Source organism: Plectropomus leopardus, chromosome 2, assembly GCF_026936395.1.
Source record: "Plectropomus leopardus strain MGB_pleo_1.0 chromosome 2, ASM2693639v1, whole genome shotgun sequence".
NCBI classification, from domain to species: domain Eukaryota; kingdom Metazoa; phylum Chordata; class Actinopteri; order Perciformes; family Serranidae; genus Plectropomus; species Plectropomus leopardus.
Window position 1 is genome coordinate 34,057,787 of NC_142177.1, and position 25,925 is coordinate 34,083,711.

A 25,925-nucleotide genomic window follows, 5' to 3' on the forward strand; every position below is an offset into this window, starting at 1 on the left:
CTAGGCCTTAAATATAGACTAGTTTGTTCAAAAATCAGTATTGTGTCTTTGACTCAGCCATCTCATAGCAATTTATATGCAAGGTTTTTCCTCAGCAGTGATGCAATGAGTTGCAAAAACATTTGACGAATCTGATTCCTCATGCTGAGAAAAACAGAGTTAAGGGGAAATGAGTCAGTCATTTAAAAATGTAATTATTCAAGCTGGTACCTGCATGTTTGGTCTTTTGTTGGAGAGAGCCTGTTTATTTGGATCACTGCATTTGTTGCATTTGATTAGTCACGGTAGTAGAGAAATTTTCCATGCAGATTGGACACTGATCACCCAAAACATTAAAACCACTGGCAGGTGAAGTGAATAACACTGATCATGTCGTCACAGTTCAACGTGCTACTGGGAAACCTTTGATCCTGGCATTTGTGTGGATCCCATTTGATGCACTCCAACTGCCAAAACACCGTTACAGACCAAGAACCCATCCTCATGGTAACGGTACCCCCAGATGACCGTGTCCCCTCCAGCAGGACAATGCACCATGCAGGAATGCAATAACTGCTAATCATGCTGCTGTGACAGGTGCTGTCCAGCTGACCAGCGGCACATCATAACACTGCAAAAGGTCGCACTTGGCAGTGTTACAAACTGATGCAGCCTGTCTGCGAATCATACTGCCGCAACAGATGCCATCCGGCTGACTGGTGGTATGTCCATACCACGCACAAAGAAAGTTGGCTTTTGTTGTTGCTATCTAACGCTGAAACATGGTGGTATTTGACAACGTCAAAATGGGAACAGGCTGAGCGATAAATGTTATTCACTTCACCTACCAGTGGTTGTAATGTTTTGGTTGATCAGTGTATATATTAAATATATTAGCTCTAAATAATTGGCCGTCCATTGTTCAAACCATGACTTCCATGCCGTTCGGACAGAGCATGAACAGTCAGTCATAACTGTAAAACTACTGCAGCTGTTGAGAAACAGTCTGGCAGGAAAGGTAAATATTAAACCACAAGCAAGCAGTGCCTTGTGCAGAGAAAGCAGAGTAAGTGAATGGATGAATACATTTTAACCCAGCGGATGATCTGAAATGCAGCATATGCAGAATGTTAAGTAGAGATATTCTCTCAATATCCTGTTTTGCTTTCATTTATTAATTCAGTAACACAATGGCTTGTAGATAACTTTCAGCCCCTTCAGTCTTTGTATGCGTATAATGTTTATTTTCTTACTTGCTGTGCTTGTTTGAGCTGAAATGTCTTTTCCGTGAACAGCCCTTCTCTGTATCCCTCATTGAAAATGCTGTTGCTTTCTTTAGAAAGCCGAGATGCAGCACTGACCCCTCTTAGAGAAGAAGAGTGTTGTTGTAGTACCACAGCCCCCCTCCTCTCCTCCTCTCCCCCCCCGTCACTTCAGACAGCCTCTCGCTGGAGAGCTCTCCCTCAGATCAGCACTAAACTCTCTCCTTAGTCTCAGGAAGTGTTGGAGGAAGCACTCTCTGCCTAGTAGGCTTTTCTTAGACTCCTAGGTCTCATTGCATATTCATAGCCCCCCTCCACAGTTGAGGGTATCAAGTTAAAAAAGAAAAGGAAAAAAGACACCCAAGCTTTAATTATTTACTGTAATATTGCTAATACTCTCTATAATTTTAGAAAAATATATCAAGGTTTGAACATTAAAGTATTATATTTAAAAACATCTCTTTTTTGGCACAGACAGTGAAGTATCACTCCTGCCTTTGACCGCCAGCGTAGAGGCCATTTTCCCATGAGCTCCAAGAGTTAAAACACTTTACGCATCGCTCTCCATCGCCACACAAATAATGCAAAGACACTTAACCGCCTTAAGTGGGATATTCAAAGGCTGCAATTTGTCATCAGTTCATAGAGCGCTGGATGTGTCCTCCTGAACATCACAGTCTAAGTTGTGCAAATCCATTACACTGCAAAGAAGGTCGCGCAGGACAAAAAAAATTACACTTATACGAAAGGGATATTCCACTGATGAGAAATGTGCCTCTATTTAAGCAGTTCTTACAATTGCTGGCACTCAGGCTGTTGCTCAAACTACAGTCTGTACTTACACTTTTTTTTTTTCGTTTGCTCCTGAAGCCGCCACAACAGACACAAAGAATCAGAAGCAGATCAAAAAAGAGAAAGGTTATTTTCAGTTTTAATTGGGAGGTACCTGAAAACACTTTTTTTTTTTAAAACGAGGAGACTAGATATAAAATCATTCTTTTTTTAAACAAAGAAACTAATTCCCATAGCCCCATTAAAAAGGTTGTCTTTTGTTTAGCACAGATCATGAAAAACTGAGAAAGTGGGGGAAAAATGTGGGGAAAATGCAAAAAAAAAGTAGCTTATTATGTATCTTCAATTAAAAAGGATGTGGTTTCACCATATCTTTTATATTGCAAATAAAGTGTTTCTTGCAATATTAAAATCTTTTATTCTGTTACTAAACACTGAGAATAGTCCTTTTGTAAGTCCTCCAAACCAAAAAGAATTCACAGGCCAACACATGCAACAGGTCCAAGCTCTTTGGCAGAGCAAGGAGAACTGGTTACTGTTAAAGTCTTTACTTTGTCTGGTGTAATGTTTTAAAATGCCACCTAACCTCACAGGGTTTTCCTTAAGGTGAAAACAATAGACAATGCAGATTCTGAACAGTTTATTGTCAGTTGTACATTGTAAAGTATGTAGTGATGATTGGGACCAACCCACAAACACAGTGGATGTTGCCAGTGTGTCTGTACATTCAAAGATCTGTCTCGGATCACATCACAGCCAATCCCATTGGTGGCAAAATTCAAATGCTCTCATCGGAAATGCTTACGAAAAAAGAAAACAAAAATATGTGATTTCTGCAGTTGGATTCAGGCGAGAACCTCTGCGCCCTGTCCCCCCTGCTGATTAATAGCCGACGCGTCTTGCTGAGCAGCCGCGCTCCGCCACGGCTGGGGATTCAGACTGTGAACGAGGGGGCGGCTGACAGTGGTGAGCTATGTGCTGCTCCGCTCCACGGGAGGTAATGAATCGGTGTGGCTGCCGGGACTGAAGTGTAGACAGCAGGAGGAAGAAAAGTGATCAGTCTTTCAGGGTGAGGTACTACTTGTCCAGCATGTGGGCCACTGATAGCAGGAGCGAGACAGTAGGGCGTGAGAGGGAGAGGGAGAGGAGGGGGAAGAGGAAGAGATAAAACTAGAGATGCTCTGATTTGCTTTTTTTTCCAGTTCCGATCTGATTCTAATACTTGAATTTGCATATCTGCCAATACTAACACCATTACCAGAACTCCACGTTTAAGCAATTTATTTGAGATATAGGATAAGTAGGAGTGCAAATTGCTATGGCAATCTTTTGAAAACCTTGAACAGATCAAGTGCACAGCATAATCAGCATACGCTAATAAGCAGATTTCTGTACTTGAGTTCAAAATTAATAAGAGGTAGGTTATAAAATAAGGCTTTCAAAGGGAACATTTGAAATAAAAGTGAAAGGACTGTGTGGAAAAAATAGACTTTCAAAAACCCTATCAAATAAGTTAAAAACAAGTGTTTAACGGTTGCTATAGTTACCGTGCACAGTGTTTGAATTAAACTTTATTAAGAGCACCACAAGTGACTCTCCCTCTGTTCAAAGAGATGTTTTAAGAGCTAAAAGATCGTCAGTGGGATAAAACAGAGGTGTATTTGCCAAGTTAAAAGCCCAAGGACTGTCACTGTGACGAGGTAGTCTTGGTCCTGTAGGCGGACCCTCCTCAACCCAATGTCTTCTGGGTTTGGAGCAGCTACAAGATATTTGTGCTAAAGATGCCTGCATAGCTAACTAGTTTCGTGCAGCCGCTCCTACATAGTAATGAGTTGTTTCGCAGGTATTTTGACACTTTTAAAAAATTATCCACTGATTTACAGATGTCTCTTATCCAATGTGCATCAATGGGGAAAAGTCTTTATGGTCCCGTGGTGTAATTTTACTTTTGGCCACTATGTAAAATTTGTATCAGAGCCTGGGACGCTTCCTGGGGGGCTTAGACAGCTCCCCAAAAGTGAGGCCAAAACATCTTGATTGCCCCCTGGTGGCTGGTTGCAGTACAGGTCATAAACTTGGCCCCCTTCATGTTGGCGAATGGGACATGGACCAAATTTGAGGTAGTTCTTATCAAACTGTTGAATGTTCAAGTGCTTGTTTTTCCAATAAGTTTGTTTTTTTTTGGTAGTTATTTATTGTTTAAGCCCTGCCAATGTTTGTATGTGGCGCCCATGTGAGTAGTAAATGGGCTGAAAAATTGGCACTATATAGGATTGTCCAAGGGTTCCATAATGGTCTTATGTCAATTGCCCACATGGGTGAGTTAACCCACATAGGGCCAGGATAACATTTTGGGCCCATACCCATTTGATACCCAGGTAGCCTCAGAATAACCCATGTGGGGCCCTCTTGGGTAAACCCATCCATTTGGGCAATTGGCATAGGGCCATTATGCACAATATGGTACTAAGCACATTTTTAACTCATTTACTACCCACATGGGCCTCACATACAGATGTTGGCTGGGAAAAAAGGGGGTCTAACGTCATGATTGACAGCTGTGTGTGTCAATCATTGTGCTCACAATCAGTGTACTGGCGGGAACTGGATGACTTGAATCTAGCGTCACCAGCAAAGATTGTAGTAACCGTTTCTGTGATGTTTTGACTTTATTTTCAGAGAAGGTGGAGACATATTGTCCATCTTTACATGCAGTCACTGGTCCTGACTGTGTAAAATAGGAGAAACTGTGAATTGAGAGTTATTGAGAGATAGGAGCAAAGAAAGGGAGAGAGTGGTGGATAGAAAAAGAAAGCAAACGGAGAGAATGTGTGGCTAAAAGAGAACGACGAGGATGTTTGAGAAGGTGGGCTGTCACCCTGTCAGTGTTAACGTTCGTGAGGAAATTCACTCCCTGTTCCCTCACAACACTCCTTAAACCAGCACAGAGGGGGTTCATTATTCTCACTTTACTCCTCCACTAATTATCGTTATCATTATGGGGGATAATTACCATTTCCCTGCCTAACACCCATGTAGGCTGCACAGCTTTGAGTCACACAAGGTTATCAATAGCTGCTCAATTGCAGCCTCATCTGCTTAATTATACGATTTGGCTTTGTGATAAGTGAAAAGGATGTGGGATCTAGTATTATGCTTTGTGAGGAGTGGTGAGACGCGGAAAGTCAGCAGAAGGCCCTGAAATAAACCGATGCGTGTGGAGCCTGTTAATTAAATGCTGTGTGGCTTTCGCTGGAATATAAATCAGAGGAAGTCCAGGGTTATGAAACTTGGAAGTCTCTAGAATATCCTGCAAGCTGGTAGAGAGCCGCAGCGAGCGTTAAACAAAATCCTGTGAGATATAACATCAGATCCTCTATCTTTGATTTCTCTCGCTCATTGCCTGTAACACATTTCTCAAAGAACTTTTACATGTTTTCTGATTTTAGAGGCTCTGTTACTTCATCACCAGGATCTACTTTCAATTAACCCGAACTATTAGCGCCAGTTCAGTCACTTCATATCAATGAAGAGAAATTGTTCAACCAGACCCGTCTTACTGGCTGTGACTTATGCTAAGCTTAGTCGCCGTGTTTGTCGAGGGGGTTTCTAAATCCCTCTGTGGCATTTTGGTAGTTGCAGCTGACGCCTCGAACCCGATGAATGCTCTCTCCATCTGCTGCTGCTCGACACCGCAGCACAAGACTGACACAGACCTAATCAGCAGGAGAAATTCATTAGATCTGCCCTCTGTTCCACGCGGAGGGAGAGGCAGAGATGAGATGAAGTCGTGATTGGAAAAGAGGGCACCGGGGCATAGGTGCAGAGGGTAAGAAGGAGGTGACGGTGTGAACGGTTCAGTGAGCGTATGACAGACATTTGGGTCAGACTGGAGGAATGTGTGCCACAGAGGACCTCATGACAGACAGGAGGCACATTCTCTTTGACCCCAATTACCAGAGGTGTTTCTTTCCACCAGCTAATCCGTGGCATATAGGGTGGCCCCTCCTCTGTGCCGTGGAGATTTGCTTCTCCAGCCTGTTTTCCTTACAAGTTGTACGGATGATGACATACTTCTGCTGACAGGGATGTGACTGAAATTTTATGAAACTATGAGCAATCTCTACTGTAACACACAGATTATTGTCTCAATGTGGGACTTTGTATTAGGTCAGCAGCTATGATTATTATTATTTTATAATTCCTTACCCTGTCGTACTGTTTTCACAATGCAAGTCTGATGCAATACCACCCAAAAAAACATTTTTTTATTTATTTTTTTATTAATTTTCTATACCATAGGGAAAACTGACATATTGTTGGGGGTGTCGTATTTTAGATTTTTATTTAAATATAAATATAACAAAGCTATAACATGACAACAAAGACCATTCTTTTATTGGTTACTAGCTGAGAACAGTAGCACTGTAAGTAAAGTAAACATTAAAAATAATTTAAGCATTTTTATATTAACAAAAAACAAACTCTTCTAAGGTAGTGAACATGCTCAAAATTCAAAAAACCATAAAATGCAAATTTAAAACAAAACAACTGTGCGATTTTACATTTCTCAAATAATAGGTGAGTGAAAAAAAAAATCAACATTAAATTTGAAGAGAGAGCATGAAAGTGCAGCTGCTACTAATGTATTGGTAGTGTGGAAAATAAATATTGGCACTATTTCAAATATTTTAAAAAAATATGTGTATTGATGAATTAATAATTTTAAAAAGACACTTCTGTCATTAATTGTTATTATAACGTGTTGAGGCTGTAAAATATCTTTTGAAAACTGTGCAGTGAAACTTCTGAAAGTGCAAGTTCAAACAGTGCAAAATTCATAAATGTTGATTTTAAAATGCCATAAAAGAGTAAAAAAATAAGCTAAACATTTTCTTGAAAGACCATTTTTGCCCAATGAAACTCTTGTAAGATTAATCCATTAAAAAATGTTGATATTTTGCATATTACAAATTTGTTTATCGTCTAATCATTTCATACTAACACCTGTGTAGATTATAACCTACAAAGAAAAGAAAGGATCCCCTTTATAATTTTCAGAAATATGTAGCCCTTCTGCTCATATTCTGCTCCTCAAAATGTTAAGAAAAACTTTTTAAAGAAAACATTTATCCTCTATATATACACCTGTTTCAGATGGTTTTGATTTTGATTTCTCAACTGTTTGTCAGACAAAATGTTAAATATCACCTCAGAGATTTTCTCTGCTCATTACACTATTTTCTGACATTTTACAGAGGGAACTTGTGTCCTGCGTCTCAAAATACTTGTATTACTCAAGTGGTTTCCATTAAACCGCAGGAACTATTTCATGTTGTCAGGAGATTATCTGACCACCGTCTCGCCGTCTTTCTCTCCACAGAGACACTTATGGACTCCACTACAGCCACAGCGGAGCTCGGCTGGACGGTCTACCCCGTGTCAGGGTCCAGCGACAATAGTGTAAGTGACGTACTCTGCTTTCACAATGATCTGCTTCTGATAATCACCATTTAATTTAGTCATTATTTAAGTAATAACATAATTGCAAGTCATTTTAGGACATTTTCATGTGACAAAGACAAGGTGTGTGTGTGTCGGCTCTCTCTTTTGTTAGATGTTAAAGTGCAGCAGTAAATTTGCCCAGTCCCCCATGATAGCTTTATTTCTGTTGGAAGCCAGTGTTTTGGTTTCTCACTCTAAGGTCAGAGATCAGTTAATGAGCCGGCCTGATCCCCAGAGGGAGCTGTGCCATTTCCCCAAAAAACTGGAGGGAAAAAAAAAAAGTTTTTTGGACTCTAAATTCCACACGAGTAGATGTTTGAAGAGGAAAACTTTTTGTTTGGTGTACAGTTTAAATATACCACAGCTTTTTCTTTTGGGATATAAATGACTGTAATTCCACTTTTAGGGCTGTAATCAACCAAAGAAAATTTGGATCGACTAAAACTCCTTCTCCTTCTTCACCTTCTTTTCAACCTATCAATTGGTCAATATGTGAAAAATTCAGCAAGTTATCTCTGGATTAACTAAATCACCAAAATGGTAGTGTTGTGTTGCCACCAAAGCATTTTTTTCCAGTGACAAGGCTCAGCATTAAAACTTTCCCAGAGCGAGTAAACTCTGTGTTCAGGCAAGTGGAACACCTCGAGTGAAAAATAACTGGGATCTACAGTGTCATGTTATACGACAATAAACTGCACACTAGCACTTTTCTATGGGGCCTACGGGGGTAAATGCGCAAAACACATGCAAGTAGACAAAACACAAGCAAATCAAGAAAACATCCTGTTGAATCCTCTGAATGTTGTGTTATTTGCAGCGCACCCTCCAAATGCTGCGCATGTGTCTCAAATTGATAAAGATGTTTGCTTAATTTTCTTGAGTCCGTCTCACCACCAAGATTTAACCAGGACTGATGAGAAAAATCTGACATACTGGACACTAAAGAAGTTCATTTTTGGTTGATAAAGTCATACACAGAATAATGTTACTAATGTTAAATGTGTGTCTGTAATGCTGCATGAGAGAATAACACTTACTGTTTTTAGCCCAGAGGCTAGCGTTAGCCATCCTGCACTCCAACAGGTCACGAGCTTTGTTATCCCGCCTTGAACTGCTGCGTCTTTTTGGAGAAAATCCATTGTGATAAATCCGATGCTGGATGTCCTCTGTGGATATTTAAACATTTTCCAATTAAAAATTTTGAACTTTGGACAAAACACTGCTCTTGTCACTGTCACCAGCCATTATTTTTAAAGGGAAAAAAAAGATTTTTTAAAGAACAAAAAATTGCAATACTTGGTTTTGTTCTTAAAGAAAACGAGAAAGAATATTTCTTTAAAAATCAACAGTAATCCTTTTTTTCTATAAAATCCCCCAAACATTTCTTAAGAAAAAAAAACAGTGTGGGATTGGAAGGCAGGTTTTTTTTTTATGGATGTATGCCACTCCCCTAAAGCCAAAATAAAAAGCAAAAGTCCCTCCCCAGTGCTTAAAAAATTATTGTACATGCCTCTCCCTTTTGAACCACCCTTCCCCCTTATAAATGACGAACGGTCCCTAAGTCACATTTAGATATTCAGTTCTAATTCTCCTCTGAATTCTTTTTTTATTTATTTTTTAATAATTCGTATTTAAAAAAGCTATTATCTAGTAATGAAAAAGAACCAATAAGGAGTGTTGATGGTTGGTTCAGAGTATGTATGGTCTGTAAAATTTGTCTCAAAGTCATAGAAATTAAAATGATGTATGAACCCTGACAGTGGTGAAAGTGTGAGGTAAATACTACCAACCATCACAGAGCACAAATACAAGTGCTGAACGACTGACGTTTCTCGGCTGCGAGAGGCTTTGGTGGACACACGGCCTTACTAAAATACCACCAGCGATCTTACGACCGATGAGAATTTGACGCTTATCGACCAGCCAACCAAACAAGAAGCCCTACACATTTTTCTCCCTACATTTGAGTATTCACCAGTCTTTTTTTCTTTTGGTTTATTCTTCCATAAATGATCCCGGATTTGTATATTTCAACCTGATCTGAACTTTCCGCTTCACTACAAACACAGTAAGAACGAACAATCATAAACTTGTAGCTAAATCTGTGTGTTCACATGCCAGGCTAGAAGCTATGTGTTATATGGGCCCTGTTGGTGTTTGATGCACAGTATTTCCACATGCTTTGCCAGGGCATCGGTTCCTCTTAGCCACATGCAAGCCAGGCCCACTTAAAGTCAGCCAAAACCAGAGTCTCAGTCTCCCTCACTTCTTTCCCCACCACAGGATTTAGACTCCTTAGAATGAGTCCAAAAGAGAGAAAAAATGTTGTAGACTTATTTGCTGGTGCATTTCAAAAAACCACTGCCGATTTTATTCAATTATTTATGCTTCTGTGGTTTGTATTAAAGATGGTTCGAATTATACTTTATCATGCTGTGTCTCTCTTGCACTAAAAAAAGAAGAAGAAACTCGCAGCTTATAGAGCTGGCCCTTCGACAGCTCCATGATACAACTTCAAAGTTGTTCAGCAATAATTTAGAATAACTTCATCTCTCCCAACCTGAGGGCACGTTGTCCCATCCCTGCTATTTCCTACAATCAATACCAAAGCAGAAAAAGACGCCTGCTTTCCTTTTCTCTCGCCAGCTCTGGATCCAATTTACACAGAGGGAGAGCTTACGCACACATACCGACTCCAAAGACAGTTTACATCACATCTTCCTTTCATCTCTGCAAAATGTTCGATTCAGCAAAGCATTCACTCAAACCATATTTCATAATCTGATTTAATACTAAGTGGAAACTTCAAACTTAAAAGAAGTTGAATAGACACAGAAATCCAGAAAGTTTAAACTATTTTGTACAGTAAGAATGCCCACTCAGGCCAAAATGAGGTGAAATTAAGGTCTAAACATCAAACTTAGGACCTCTTCAAGAATCATCTTTGTTCTGTGTGGTGTACCGCCTTATTCTGTGGTTATTTTCTCTTCCAAACCAAATATCTTCACATTTAGTTTGACTGAAAGGCTTATCTGTGAGGATTTGTCTTTGCTTCAGATAATAGAGAACCCCAGGAATGAGTCTGAAAAACCTTGAAATGAGTGAGCATTTCCGCACCTCCGGTCCCCTTGTCTCGATTTCAATGGGTTTTTGGTTAGATGCCTGAAATAAGGTCTGCGGTTTACACTAGCCTAAAAGGGCTTTCACGTTTTGTTATAAGACATAAAATACATCAGCACATACACTGCTTACGAACTTTGAAGCTTTTAACAGTCAATTCAGTGTTCATCCATTTAAAGGCAAGAGGCTGAAAAAAATGTATCAGTCTATCCTGTTGCTGAACTAAAATCTTAGTTGTCTTATTTGTGTGTGAACTTCTTAAGCAGAGCTGCCAGAGGACGCAAAATGAATTTCAGTGTAAATTGACAAAGTTGTATCACACCGCACTGCATCGCCTAGTTTCACATAGCATCATTTCCCTTGTGTCATAAACCTGTAACACCTGGATTTACCTTAGTTTTCTAATGCTGCATTCAGACACCTTTCACAAATTCTGAATTTATTGTGAGGTTGTACACCTCTTTCCCATATTTCTGAATGTTTCTGGAAAAAAAATCGAGCCAATTTGGTCAGTTTTTAAAGGTTTAAAAAAGGCAGCTGCTAAAGTGGCTACAGTAGACTGCAGAACGTTATCATGTTTGAGTTTTTTGCTTCTGGCGACTGCATTTAGGCATTGAATATCCTAAAAATGGAGTTCATTTAAGGGGAATATCCTGCGGAGCAAAGAACAAAACTAAGTATCAGTACCATTTGTTTACCACAGAGCTTATTTTCTGCCATAATTTAAAAAATCCAATGGAAAAATCTCATAGGCTTTTTGTTGAGGTGATGGTAACTTTTGAATCGGTCTACAGAAAATCGTCATCTGTGGCGGGCACTTTATTTCACGCTCCCTTCTGAAAACCTCCAAATGCTATCTTGATATATCTCCCTCTTGGGGTGCAATGAAATGCAAACAAGTCCCTAAGCCCCTGGATTTAGTCAGGTATAGGTTTGGTCTTATCAGCGTGGGCACTGAGGTTTTATGATGATATGGCTGAGCTTGTCAAAATCACAGTCCAATGAAAAGTGAAGAGTGAGAGCGATGGCGATAGCTTGTCCCTTATGTCCCAGGGCAACAGGTGTGGAAACAGAGCTCGCTCTCGCTCTCAGTATAACAGCAAGAGGTGCTTTACAGAAGCTATTGTCTTACACACATATACGCACGGCTTCGTGGGCTTAGCCGGTGGATCAGTGACATCCAGCAGAGCGCCGCAGCAGCAGTTGGCTTTCACTACTCTGTATAGCTTCATGAAATATATCCTAACTTGATATGTGATACTGTGAGACACAATGGAAATGCAATCAAGTAACAGCACAATATGAAGTCAGAAATGCTGTGGCAGTTGGTGTTATTCCACTCTTTTATTTTACAGCATATTTGAATATCGCATATCAAATAATTATTATAAGAAATCTCCTCAGGCACAGCTGTAAAATCAACCTCCTACAGTAGGTTTTTGTAAGCGATTTGTGTAAAACTGTATTACAGTTGAGCTTCTGTAAATCAAGTTTTATAACCCTCTCTGTGTACAGCAAGGCAGTTCCTCCTTTTAATTATGTAAAATGACAGCTAGGCTTATGTTGTCCTTGAGCCAGACAAGCAAGACATCTTCATTGTTCCTGATTGCCCTACCAAAAAAAAAAAAACCCCACCACTGACAACCAATGTATTATTTACCAAACCAGATCTTTTTCCCGGGGCATTTTAGGAAGTTTACAGACTGAACGTTCTGAGATTCTGGCAATAAAACACATGTATCACATGCCTCACTCCACCCACACAGGGAAACCGGTGCAGGCAGTCCAGTTCGACTATCACGTAGACATGTGTCTTTAAGCGACTTTGTGAAGACTTAACCCCATTTGCACAATCAGGATTTAACAGTGTTAATGTGTATAGATATCTGGCAGAGTTTCACAAAAAGAGTTTGCATTTTGGCTTTACATATATTAACCAGCAGAACACATTCAAAAAGTACTGTAGGCACATTTGCAAAGAAACTTGTGCAGCCTCTTTAACTTTACTGCATGTAAAGTTACTATGAAAAGTAGACCCACTGACAGTCTGGTATGTGATGTGGAGCCAGGGCAACCACTTCAATGCTGCTTGATTACTTAACGGGACAGTTCATCCCAAAATCAAAAATGCATATTTTTCCTCTGACCTGTATTGTTGTTTATCAGTCTAGATTGTTTTGGTGTGAGCTGCTGACAGTTGCAGCACATCTAGAGAAACGGTGGCTCGTTGATTTTTTCCGCATGCGGTTGTCAGCAGAAATATTCTGTGAAAATGGTGTTTTGATAATTATATTAACTCTATACCACCTTTTATTACAGTTTTAATGTCTTTATTTGTCACATTTGAAATACACTACTCATGACAGCAGGCAGCCCTGCAGAGGCGTCACAGCCACAGCGCTGCCAGTGTAAACACGGCCAGTGTGAAGCACGCTGTAGTTTGGCGAGGTTGCTGTCACGTGCTGCTCATGCAGTCTGTGTGTTTCAGGCGATACAGTCTTTGGTGTGTTCAAGTCAAACACGGTATATTTGACCACCACCAAAATGTTCAAAAGTATGACTTTACTCCACGCCTTTGGCATCTGGTGTCATTTTACGCAATTAAATGCCTCTAATTGCATAATGGGTATCAAAAAAAGTAGAAAAAAGGTATCAAATGAAGTACTCCACCGGTATCAGTATGACTGTAGGGGTAGTGGTATTAGTACTGGTTTCATTTTTCTTTAAACGATACCCAGCCCTACATGGAGCGAATATATAGCTGGATAGCAGCGCAGGGTTAAGTGGTCTATGTTTCCTTCTCAAGTGGAGCTGAGAGACGCGTGAACATCAGGTCAGACCTTCTGACCCGCTCTCTCCTACGCTCAAGTACCGACAGCAGCAGCCTTTTAGAAATAGACTTATGGCCGCAGGGAACACACAGAGCTACTGTGGAGGGAAAACCGAGGCCTCCTGATTATGCGGAGAACATAATAAGGTGGTGTGTGCGTGGGTTAGGTTATCATTATGCATGTGTCATATTGTGCTGCAACAGGATATATCTAGTGTCACTTGGGGACAGTGCGCAGCAGAGTTTTGCGTCAGGGCAAAAATGTTACAAAATGTTTTAAACAAATCAGTTCCATGTGATTGATCAAAGACGCTGCGTATTGTATTCAGATTCCTTTGGAATAAGATTGAGGCTGTTTACATGTAATTGTGGGCATGTGTGGCAGACCAACACTGGCATACTTTTTTTTTTTTTTAATTCCCTTACAAGTAATTTGTTGAACATATTTCATTGTATTGGCCTCGCTGGGATTTTAAAGTGACCACTAATTTGTGACTGCGACTGCGATTCACAATTAACGTCTGTAAAATTATATTTAAGGAATTATACAGAGAAGCATGCAAACATAATCCATATGTAACTTTCTGGAATGAGGCTAAAAGATGGGATTGTTCTCCTGGTTTCACATGTTGTGCATTAGTAGTGGACAGTGGTAATTGGAGCTGACTGCAGCAGACAGTTCTACTTAAATCTGTGTGTGTGTGTTTGTGTGTGTGTGTGTGAGTCTCTCTTCTATATGAAGCCCGGTCTCCTGCAGGATTTGGCTCCCATGGCCTCTCTCGTAGTAATTGAATGCAGAGAGTGGGTGTCATTTGTCCTCTGTCCCTCTAGGGAAGGCACTCTTGCTCTGACAGATTTCCCACAACTGCAAATGGGGTGGCTGTGCCCCGGGAGTTTTCCACTGGCTCTCTCTCTCTGCTTTTGTGTGAATAATTTATTTACTTCTGTCAGTGATAGAGCGCTGATGTGTAATGCGGCTCCGGATCGTGACGCTAGTTCAGGTTAATTCAAACACTGTAATGACAGGATGTGATAAATACACGGCTCATGTTATGTCAAAACAATGAAATCTTGGAGTGTTCTGACGGTGCGTTCACACGGCCTGTTGACTGATGTGTAGTTTTATTCTGACTAGTTGTAGCTTGTAGAACAGCTGTTTCCTGCTTTAATTGTCTCTTGCAGCTATAACTTAAACTTTATAAAAGTTGTGTTTAACCCTTTGAAACCTGAGCAAGTTGTCTTGATTTCATTCAAAAACATGAGAAGGCAACAAGCAGCTTAAGAAGAAATAACCAAAAAAATAAGTGAGAAATTAGTAAAAAATTTCCAAAAATTACCTGAAAATTAGCAATCAAAAAAGAAAAATAACAAACAAGGAAATGACCTGAAAAAGTGTTTAAAAATAATAATGACTCTGTAATGCAATTATAATCATTTTAAATATAGTGTTTTGATTATTTTATTTCCCCTGACATTTTTGAAAAACAATTTTCTAATTCTACGAAAAAGTTTGCTTATGATTCAAAGGTTTAAATACTTGTGAAAGGTCTCTAAATGCAGGACAAGAAAAGTGATTTTGATCCAGGTTTCAAAGTGTTAATGCTACTTCATCTAAAATTAGATAATGAAAAAAAAATTTAAAAAATGTTCTGATTAAATAACACAGATTGTAAAAGAACATAAAAGCTGTTAAAAAACCTCTTTAATGACAGTGAATGGATACAGTCCTTTGTTTTGGGGGTTTCTTCATCTCTCATTCTTCCAATACAGTCATTCAAACAGCTTGACTGCAACAACCATCAACAACTCTTCCACTTGCGCTTGCCAAACAGATCTATTTATCAAAAATTTTGACTTGTTGTGGAAGACGGGTGTCCATAAAGAGTGAATCTGTGGTCAACTTTGTGCAGCCAACAAACTTGTTGACCGTCTGCTCGTTGGCTAAGTTTTCCCGGCTGCGCAGATGAACAGGAAATTGAGAATTCTGACAACTTGATAGTGTTGCTTCTTGCAGTATGAACGCACAGCAAGAGCACAGTGGTCCCAACAGAGCGGTGTGACGGATGACATATCAAACGCCGTGTATGCACGTGTGTGTGAAATCTTGGCTGCTGATGCTGATCTGACCGTCTGTGGAGGTGTATGTTCTTCAGCACGAGGCCGATCTTAAGCTTTCCTTTCCTGTTTAGAAGGAGGATTTTTATTTGAGGTTTGTGTTGGTTATTCAGGATTAGCACTTGTGAGTTTTTATTTTTATCTTTTGAGTCAATGTGGCTGTTTTTAATCACTTGGGTATAATATGATATAATGAGATATGATTTGAGATATAATAAGTAGTCTGAGTTTTCCGCATTAAATTGTCGACCAGACCAATGTTATATTGTTATTATGTAGATATATATAGTACGGTTATTTTTATGCCTTCCTACCAGCGCCAGACAAAAGGTCAAAGGTCATCTTCACTGCGATATCATAATGTTAAGCCAAGACACTTTAATGGCTGTAAATCAGTGTTGTTATTCAGGAACAGAAGGGGATAGATTTAGTCAGATACTGGTGAACTTATGTGCATTTTTTAGTATATGTGGCTTCTTTTACAGCAACATCCATATTTGAAGCTTTGTAAACTGACTCTCTGTCATATGGGAACAAGCAGGGTGAAGGATATGTACATCCCAAAAACTTTTGCAGGTGCTGGATAAAACAAAATCGGACTAAGGAAAGAATCAGTCAGGAGATCTGCACTCTATATTAAAAGCTCCTTGACATTTTAATTGTGCAGCAGTTCGATTCAACAGGTTGTTGTCAAATCCTATTAGACAATGCCTGAGGGAGATCTCTGTTAGTTTGAAACGTTGCACAATTATGATTTGTGGGAGCTTTAAATACAGTGTGCAGATCTCCTGCCTGATTGATATAAGTTTTGACAGAAACATTGACTAGACGGACTAGTTTGCAGAGGTATTTTGGTTCGGTAATTCTGGTTTTGAGTTGTGTACTTACATTATCTTACACGTTTCCAGCAATGTTCACACCCAGAGAAATATGAAATTTTAATCAAGGACATGGTCCGTGTCATTTTGTCACCCTCGCCTGTCAGTGGCATCATATCCCTCATTATGCATGCATCACAGATTTGGGTTGTCTGCCAGAATCTATCATAAATGGACTTTTTATCCAGTTTTAAACCACATATTTATGCCATGCTTTATGTCTTGTTCGTTTTTTTTTTTTTTAAACAAAAGTTTTAACAGGATGAAGGATTTTAGCCATCGGACATCTGGATCTTAAGTTATTAGAGAAACAAGCTGAACAAATGTTACAGCAGCTCAGCTCCAGCTCCTGTCATGCCAAACAGCATCGGAAAAACTCTGATTTTTAATCTGAAACGTCCTTATTCAGTTTTTGACTGGTTTAAATCATCAGATTTGTTTGTTTTGGAGAGGAGGAGACCTCTGCAGATAATTCTACTTCTGATAAAAACCTCATGAACATCTGCAGCACAACTTATCTGAGAAAAAGTAAGCAAACATTAGCAGGTGTTGGGTTAGCAGCCCCTCCGCAACGAGCCGGACAGCATTGGAGAAACACTGATATTTAACATTGAACTGCTTTATTCTGTGTTTTTACTGATTTAAATCACAGGTCCGTTTGTTTTGGAGAGGAAGACACCTTTGAGGATAATTTTGTGCTAGGCCAGCAGCCCCTCAAGCTGAACAGCAGTGGAGAAAAAAATATTTGTAACTTGAAAATGCTTTCCGTTGTTGTTTTGATGTGATTTAGAGTCCCCTATCAGAAGAAAGTTACACATTGTACATTTAAGGCTAAAGCTGTAATTAAGGTCTTTATACAAAAACACAACTTATGTGTTCTTAGCACTAAAGCCTTCTGTGCTTGCTAACTGTAAACTAATTTAGATTAAAATGTCGGCTAAAAGGACGAGATGTAAATGTAAAGCAGGAAAGTGCTCAGTAGCTGCTGCATAATGTGTGCTTACAGAGGAGTTCGGTAATTAGTTGCTACAAAGAGGTCTAAGGAGGACTGCACTCGTTCTGTATTTGTGTGGTGAATGAGGCAGAAAGCTTTCTTTGGTGTATGGGCTCAGCTGTAGAGGTATCTCCGGTCTATAATTCAGGCTCGACAGTGCGTTCCGCTTGGCTTTACAGATAAAGCAGAGACTTACTGTCATGGAGACGTAAGGATTGCAGGTCAGCTGAACTTTTCTCTCTCTCCTCTGGACTGGTAGAGGAGATATTGATCCTGAAGCTCATTCTCAGTGAGCGTCACTGAACTGTAGCACCTCGTATAACTCTGGAGGAAGCGAGGAGCAGCTGACATACAGCGGTCTCTGCTCGCTCTTACCAACACCATCTATATTCACTTCAGACAGGTTTTCTGTGCAGAGCGTTTGTCTCTCGGTGTTGCTGCTTTAGCGTAATAGAAATTACAGGCACACAAGTTAGTGGACCAGAGACCGGCGTGAGAAAGTAGTTTCATTAACGAAGAAAAGACGGCCTGACAAGAGTTGGAAATCAGTTGAACTGGCAAGACCATCAAGGTACAGGAATTTGTTTTCAGTAAAAGCGCCACTGCGCATGACTGCTCGATGTAAATCTAACGTGCTTTATCTAAACAGCAGGTGTGAACTCTTATCAGACAGATTCAGAGTATGCTGCACAGCATTCTTGTCTGAAGTGCCAGTTTTGTTATATATGTCAAATACTGCCAGGCCAAGTAAATGTTATGCCCAGAGGTGAGGGACTTGAGTCATACGAGTTAACTTCGGGACTTGAGACTACCATTAATAAAAGACTCAACTTGACTTTGACTTTAGATGGATGACCCAAATAGACTTGGCTTAAAAAAAAATCTGCATTCTCTTCAATATTGAGAAGTTACATTTTGTTTATAAAATATGATGATATGAATTTCTAGGGCTGCAACCAAATTTATGGCTATTGGAGTATTCATTAATTGGGCAGGTATTCATTTTTCAATTTAGGTAGGTAGGTAGGTATTCAGTTTAAGTCAAGCCATTTCTGTGTCGTTGTGAGCAGCAATAAAATGCAAACACATGAACGACACTTAAAATTCCAGACGCAAAATGAAGTTTCACAGATTAATTTAAAACGCTGGATTATTCACAGAGAGCAGCAGTATGCAAACTCTGTAGTCAGTATTAGCTTACTGACTAATCAAATATTAGACAGAAAGCAAACAACTGATAAGATCATCAGAATTTCATATGGCATGACTTGACTTGTCCTGGTAAATGGACCGATTAAAGGACGCCCCCTCTTGCTTGACCTGAGGGGAGACAATAAAGATGGGACTCCACTTGCTTGATTCTCACCCCAGTAACTTGGGACCTGCTTGAGACTTGCACATGTGTGACTTACTCTGACATCTGGTAACAAATTGACTTTTGATTTGATGTCATGTTTTTCAAATATATCAAAATCACAACAGATCAGATGAGTTTATTCATAATGGCTTATACACTTAAGGCGCAAAAAATATCACATACAGTTATGTTCCTAGTGTTTGTTTCAGACCCCTTGGAATAAAAGAGGTAACATCAGGATTTTTGGACCCCAATGAGAGCAATTAAAACATAAAGTATCTTTTTTGTTTGGTGCCAGTCGCACGTTCTGTTTCACACCATTGATTTTTTTTATCGTAGAAGTACGTTTTTGCGTGCGTGGTGTTTCTCAGAGGAAGGAAGCACATCAGGCGCACCATAAAAACAACACTGCTTGTTATTTACCTTGAAGTCTTGCAGTCTTATGTCTCACAACTTTGAAAAACACCCAAAATATTTCACAAATGCAAATTAGCTCTTGATAATATTTGGTATGCCTTTGGTTATTAAGAAAAATGCCTTTGATCGTTCGGGCCTTAAACATGTATTTATTTAATGTTATAGTGAGGCAGTATTCAGCGCGCTCAGCCCCATGGCTGTTGATTTCCACACTGAGAACAAGAAAAACAACATTCTGCCAAATGTAACAGGATCTCGGGAGTTTTTGTTTCCATTATCATCTGAAGGCCGCTCACCCGCTCCAACTAATCCATCTTGACATCAACCACCAGGGTTACCTCCACCTTCTATACTTAAAACACATGACCACCCTTTTACCGCACTCTCAGCACAGAGCCGGGGAGAGAGCTGTGAAAATGAAGACGTTTCTTCTAATTTCACACTCGGCGCTTGATCGTTAGGCTCTTATTATGCCCCATTTGCTTCCCTCCACTGGCTGTGATGAAAGCGGGGCAAAGAGGCCATGACAGGACAAAAAGGGGCCCTCCATCAAAACACATTTTGTTTGGGGTCTTTTTTACCCTGGATCAACCCTTCCCCCCACATCACTGCCAACACTTTCCCCTGCAGTTTCTCCTGTCTGCATCGCTCATTAGCAGCAACCCCCACCTGTCTCCGCATTCATTTTATTAAACTGCGATTGTCCAGCGCTCTGTGCTCAGGAGAAGCGGACTGCCCGCTCTTGTTTAATTGGCCCGCAACCCCCCCGATCCCCGCTGCTCCTCAACAAGTGGGAAGGTCAATGGCTGCTCATGACCTGGGATGATGATGTCTGCCAGTGCGGGGCCAAAAGACAGATTTATCCTTAGATCAAACCACAGACAACCTGTAGCTTGAACAATCACGCAGTCAGATTTAACCCTTTGAAATCTGAGCAAACTGTCTTAATTTCTTTTGCACACATGAACAGAAGGTAATGGACAGTTTAACAAGAAATTACCAAAAATTTAGCAAGAAACTGGTAAATATTACTTAAAATAAGAAAAAAATACATAAATCAGGAAAAAAATATTTTAAAAAAGTAATAAATATGATATTTTTTAACATCATTTTGTGGATATTTTCTCTTATCTCTAGTTATCTGATAATGTTCTAATTTTCTCTAAAAAAAAATCTCAGGTCTTTGTCTTGTCATCTTTTAATATTTTGCAGTTTTGCAGAACATTTCATGCCAAGTTGCTTTTTTTCCCAAATTTTTGAAAGAAATCCGACCATTTTGCTCCAGTTTCAAAGGGTTAAATAGCTTGTAAAACGTGTCTGAAGGCAGCACAAGAAAACTGCTGTCAATCCAAGTTTCAAAGGGTTAAAGCCACACTGCACTCTAATTGAACATTAAAAACACTTCACAGACCACTTACAAACAAAATATATCAAGTCCTACTAATTGTCAAAGGAAAAAAAACGTTTTTACTGGAAATGCTTTGTGCACATGTTTATTTACAATTAAATTCCCACTATATCACAAATGGTTGTTTTGCAAACATCAATTTTGGACCAGTTTTGATGTAATTAAGAAAAGATTCCTATTATATTTTTTTTGTTAGGCTGCATTCTGTTTACTCTCATTATTTTTTATTATTTTTGGGCACACATCAGTCTTTTTTGTTTTTGGCTGGCTCTTTGATGGTTTGAGTTTGGGTCAAGCCAAGCACACTAGCGGTGATTAATTAGGACATGGGAAATAAAAGCTAAAGCTCTTCTAATTAGTCCGAAAGTGTTTGATAGAACACCGTTTCGTAACAAGAGGGGTGACTTTCTTCTCCCAACCCGTCAAAATCTGTCAAAATCCTCACTAAGTGGGCACTAATTTGAGAAATTATATCAGCTGTGAAGTGAAGAGTGAAGGGGGGAGGCAGAGAAGCAGTGGAGGGTGCAGCTGATGCAAAATGGCTCTTGGGGTTTGAGAACAAGGTTCTTCCTTTGCCGAGATGCAGAGGTCAAGGTCACGACCTGCGTGGCGGTTGGAGCGCATGGTGTTTAAAGCTGGTTTGATCCATGGCCAAGGGGCAGGAAAAGCACCGAGGCTGCATCTGGAGTGTGTACAGCGGAGGCGAGTACTTAAATTGGTGTGCAATATGTGGACTTTGAAGTTGAACAGCATACTGAGAAAACCTGGAGTGAAATTTGCCCCTTGATTGTTCTTTATATGATTACCTGTGTAATATGGTTATGCCAGTTCAGTGTGACTTTGATTGTGGAAAATTCATGTCATGTTTCCTCAGTGCTTCGCTGTAGTGAAAGGAGCTTTCACTAGAATGTCAATAACCCATTACAGTATGTGCTATGAATGTGTCCTATTAAGGCACAATAAAAAAGCAGGACACGCTATCACATAAAGCGGAAACCTCTCTGCTCTGTTCAAGCGACTTAACGTCACGTCTCCAGTTTCTCTTAAAGCATTACAAGATGTGAACGGTTTCCTCAATGGAGAGGGTAAACATCAAAGCTCTCTGACTCTACAAAGCAGGGTTTATATTTTTTTTAACATCCCAAAATGCAACACTCTAGTGAAACCAATGCATGAAACTGTTTGCAACTACACATTTTTTAAAAGAAGCCAAGTGCTTCATAAAGTCCCTGTGTTACATTTATCTGTCAGAGAAAGTCATCTTGCAAAGTAGGACTGGGCAATACTGAGAAAATAAAATGAAATAAAATAATCAAATATCACAATACTTTTGATCAAACACCTTGATATGAATATAGTGATAATATTGTAGAGTTTTGGTGCCAGTAAACACAATATCTTTGGGTTTTGGACAAAAGAATACATTTTAGGAATGGATGTAATTTTGGGCTTTTTGACTTCTTCACCATTTTCCGACATTTTATTAACCAAACAACTAACCAATAAATCGAGACAATATTAGACAGATTCATTAACCATTAAAATAGTCGTTAGCTGCAGCCTAGTAACAGGATATAATGACTAAGTATGTGAAAGCAAGAGGCGAAATCTGGTAGGCTCAGAAAATCACATTATTTTAATGTAATGCAGCCTTTAAAACCAAGAAAAGACAACATTTACAATTTTATGATTTCCAAAATCTAAGATGATATCCTCTTTCATATCACAATATCAATATACTATCGATACATTGCCCAGCCGTGGTGGAAAGTGTCAGACTGCTAAAGACTACTGTTGTCAAAAATATTTATTTTCTCGATACACATTGATTCTGAATATTTAAAATGTTTTTTAGATACATCGATACTAGCTGGGCTAGCTTTCTCTCAATTATAGTTAAATGTCAAATGACAACATTTTTCAAGGTTTTAAATCTAGGTTAGAAATTCCACTATCGTGACCATACTAAAGATGACACAAGGTTCATACCCAGTTCTAAAAATGTCCTAAAATTGGAACTCATTCAGTATTCACAGAGCAGCTGTTCTCATGCTGTAGATTAACAAATGGACCTCTTTCTTTCAGATTTCTGGAAGTCATTAATACCCTAATTTGGTATTTCTCACTAAAATACATCAGTCTTCTGACTTTTTTTGTTAGGTGAAATGTTTTTATTCACATTACTGAACAAAGTGGAGTAAAGGTCAGAGACACTAACCTGTGAGCAGCTTTGTTAATACACCAATATTACCTCTAGAACTGGGAGGACATGCTGGAAATGCTGGTTCTCATTTGTTCCTTTAGACTCGCCTAATGCAGCCATGCAAAGTGGGTTATTGGAGATATTTTTTTTCTTTGCACCATGTAATCAGTTTAATCAAAACACTGCTTAAGCTGATTACTCCCAGTAATCAAAGTAATATAAAGTATGCATGAAAACATTCTTGTTATTGCTGCAGAGTAGGTGTCAGCGGGGGCTTTATGACAGTTTGTATTAATAGGAAACATGCAGACCATTTACTGCTTTACAGCTGAATTGCGCTTAATTGAATGAAGCGGGTTAACTCTGTGCCTCAATTACCTTTTTTTTCTCCATAAAATTCTGTATTAACATCACATTCTTTTGAGAGAAGGTAAAATGTTAACTCACTGTTTATATCTGTCTTTGTCCAACAGTGGGAGGAGGTGAGCGGTTACGATGAAAACATGAACACCATCCGGACGTACCAGGTCTGCAATGTTTTCGACAACAATCAGAACAACTGGGTACGGACGAAGTACATCCGCCGTCGTGGTGCTCAGCGCATCCACGTGGAGATGAAGTTCTCGGTGAGGGACTGCAGCAGCATTCCCAATGTGCCGGGCTCCTGTAAAGAGACGTTTAACCTGTATTACTATGAATCCGATGCCGACACGGCCACCAGGACGTCACCGGCTTGGATGGAGAACCCCTGGATCAAAGTTGACACCATCGCAGCAGACGAGAGCTTCTCCCAGGTGGACTTAGGAGGCCGAGTGATGAAGATCAACACTGAAGTTCGAAGCTTCGGCCCCGTGTCCCGAAATGGCTTCTACCTTGCCTTCCAGGACTACGGCGGCTGCATGTCGCTCATTGCCGTCCGCGTCTTTTACCGGAAATGCCCCCGTATCATCACCAACGGGGCGCTGTTCCAGGAGACGCTCTCGGGAGCAGAGAGCACCTCCCTCGTGGCTGCGAGAGGTGTTTGCATCCCCAACGCAGAAGAGGTGGATGTCCCCATTAAGCTGTACTGCAACGGAGACGGAGAGTGGATGGTACCCATCGGACGCTGTATGTGCAAGGCCGGGAACGAGGCTGTGGAGAATGGGACTGTCTGTCGAGGTATGTTTTGCTCTGATAATTTTTTCAGTAAATCTGCTAAGCCTCATGAATCGGGCCGCTCTGCCATCATAACAGAGAGTAATCCGACACTAAAGGACACAATCCACGCAGTGTTTATTTTTCAGTTTAAGCTCTTCCAGGGATCCAGTCGTTGTCATGAATTGATAATATAAACTAGCACTAGAAGATAAGATTCACCTTTATGGATCTCCAGCAGGGAGATTCAGTGTACGGTCATGGATTAAAAAAACATGATGGAAGGTATATATTCTATGCATAGATTTTTTTAACCGTAGCCCTCATATTTCCATAAAAATGATCAGCACCCGAATCTGTTTATTTTCCAACATAAATATCCTGCTGAACGCGGCAATTCAAATGATAATTCTGGCCAGATTTGATCTGAAAATATACTGCTGCCTTTTGAAGTTGTGACTGCAGAATATGTTCAGTTCAGCTCTTCTGAGTGGCCATAAAGTGACGGGAGTTGTTCATCGCTGGTCAGAATCAGAATGGAGAATATATATATTCAGTACATTAGTTTTCAATTTTGTATGTTGTATAAAGTGGCTTAAAAAGTCTTACAATGTCTTAAATACACATTTACAAATAAAAGGCCATAAAAAGTATTATTTAAATAAATACTAGAAAGATCTTTAATTAAAGTTAAAGTCATATTAGTGGGAGAATTTTCTGGCACTGACAGGAAAAAAAAATACTATTTAATTGAGGTACGGACTTGCCCACACTGCCTGCGTGAGCATGTTCATCGCAGAACCTGTTGTATTTCTTTTTTGTTCAGCTGCAACACATGTAGAGATCAGGTGTCTCACCTATTTTTGCCACATGCACGTGATTTTTAGCAAAAATAGACTCTTAAAATGGTCTTTTGAAAATCATATCAACATTATATCAGTGCAGTTTCAATTCCTGTCTATCTGTCACAGACATGAAGAAATACAAATATTCCTTTTAACTTGACTTTCCTGTCTCCTTTAAAAAAAATAAAGCCCTCAGGCAACATTTTTGTTGATAGAATCCCTTCAGTTGTTAACATGCAGCTTTTTGTTGTGAATATTTGCGGGACCGTGTTGTTGACAATGCAGTACCCTGCACGGCTTCACAAAAAAGTGGAGTACTGGAATATCTACTTTTAATTGTGGAAATGTGGTAGTTACAGCAGCAGGCAGCTCTGCAGCAGCAGCACTGTTATTGTGAGCACCGTGATCGTGTGTGAGCTGCAGCAGTTCAGCGCGGTAGCCGTCACACACTGGTCATGCACTGCAGTGCTGTGTGTGACACCTTCCATCCAGTCTGCTTGTTAGTTTATTTTTTTCTGTTCTTAAGCTAAGAGAGTATCACCTGTGTCACTTTACCCTACTGTTCATTTTAACACACATCATGTGTTTACTAAGAAAGATTATATTTTCACTTTTGGTGTTTATTTCCATCACAATTTGGTCTTAGATTTCATTTAAAGTGTTAAACTGGTCTTAAAAGTCTTAAAATCAACTTGTTAATACTTTTAGACACCCTGTAGCAATGGAACCTCCAGTCTTTTACATAATGATTATAATCTTTTCATTTATATAAGTGCATTAAATGCAAAAAGTAATTTTGTAATTTTGTTAAGAGGGCATGTTTAGGGTCTTTCACACACATTTATTTATTTATTTTCCTAGAATAAAAATGATATAGTGTTTCAGCCTACAGAGAAGCACCTGTGTATATATCTACCACAACTCATGCTCAGCAGAAATTCAGAGAAAATAAGAACAGCAATTTTGAATCGCTAAAATTTCCGCGCTGATCTTTTGTTGGCAGAATGCCTCCCTCCATCCACGAGGACAAAGAGGATGTTTTTCAAAATTGCCTGCATTTTCCTATCAATTGGAATCCCTCACAGG

At 39.6% G+C, this 25,925-nt stretch overlaps 1 protein-coding gene across 8 annotated transcripts in view; it reads left to right on the forward strand.

Moving 5' to 3' along the window:
* The window catches only part of ephb2b (eph receptor B2b), a 190,338-nt gene that overhangs the window by 61,808 nt on the left and 102,605 nt on the right, over positions 1–25,925 (forward strand). For all 8 annotated transcript variants that reach the window (XM_042509373.2, XM_042509381.2, XM_088069277.1 and 5 more), the window contains exons 2-3: positions 7,417–7,496; positions 23,334–24,018. In XM_042509373.2, coding sequence (XP_042365307.1) covers positions 7,417–7,496; positions 23,334–24,018 — 765 coding nt within the window. The remainder of the gene's footprint in view (positions 1–7,416; positions 7,497–23,333; positions 24,019–25,925) is intronic.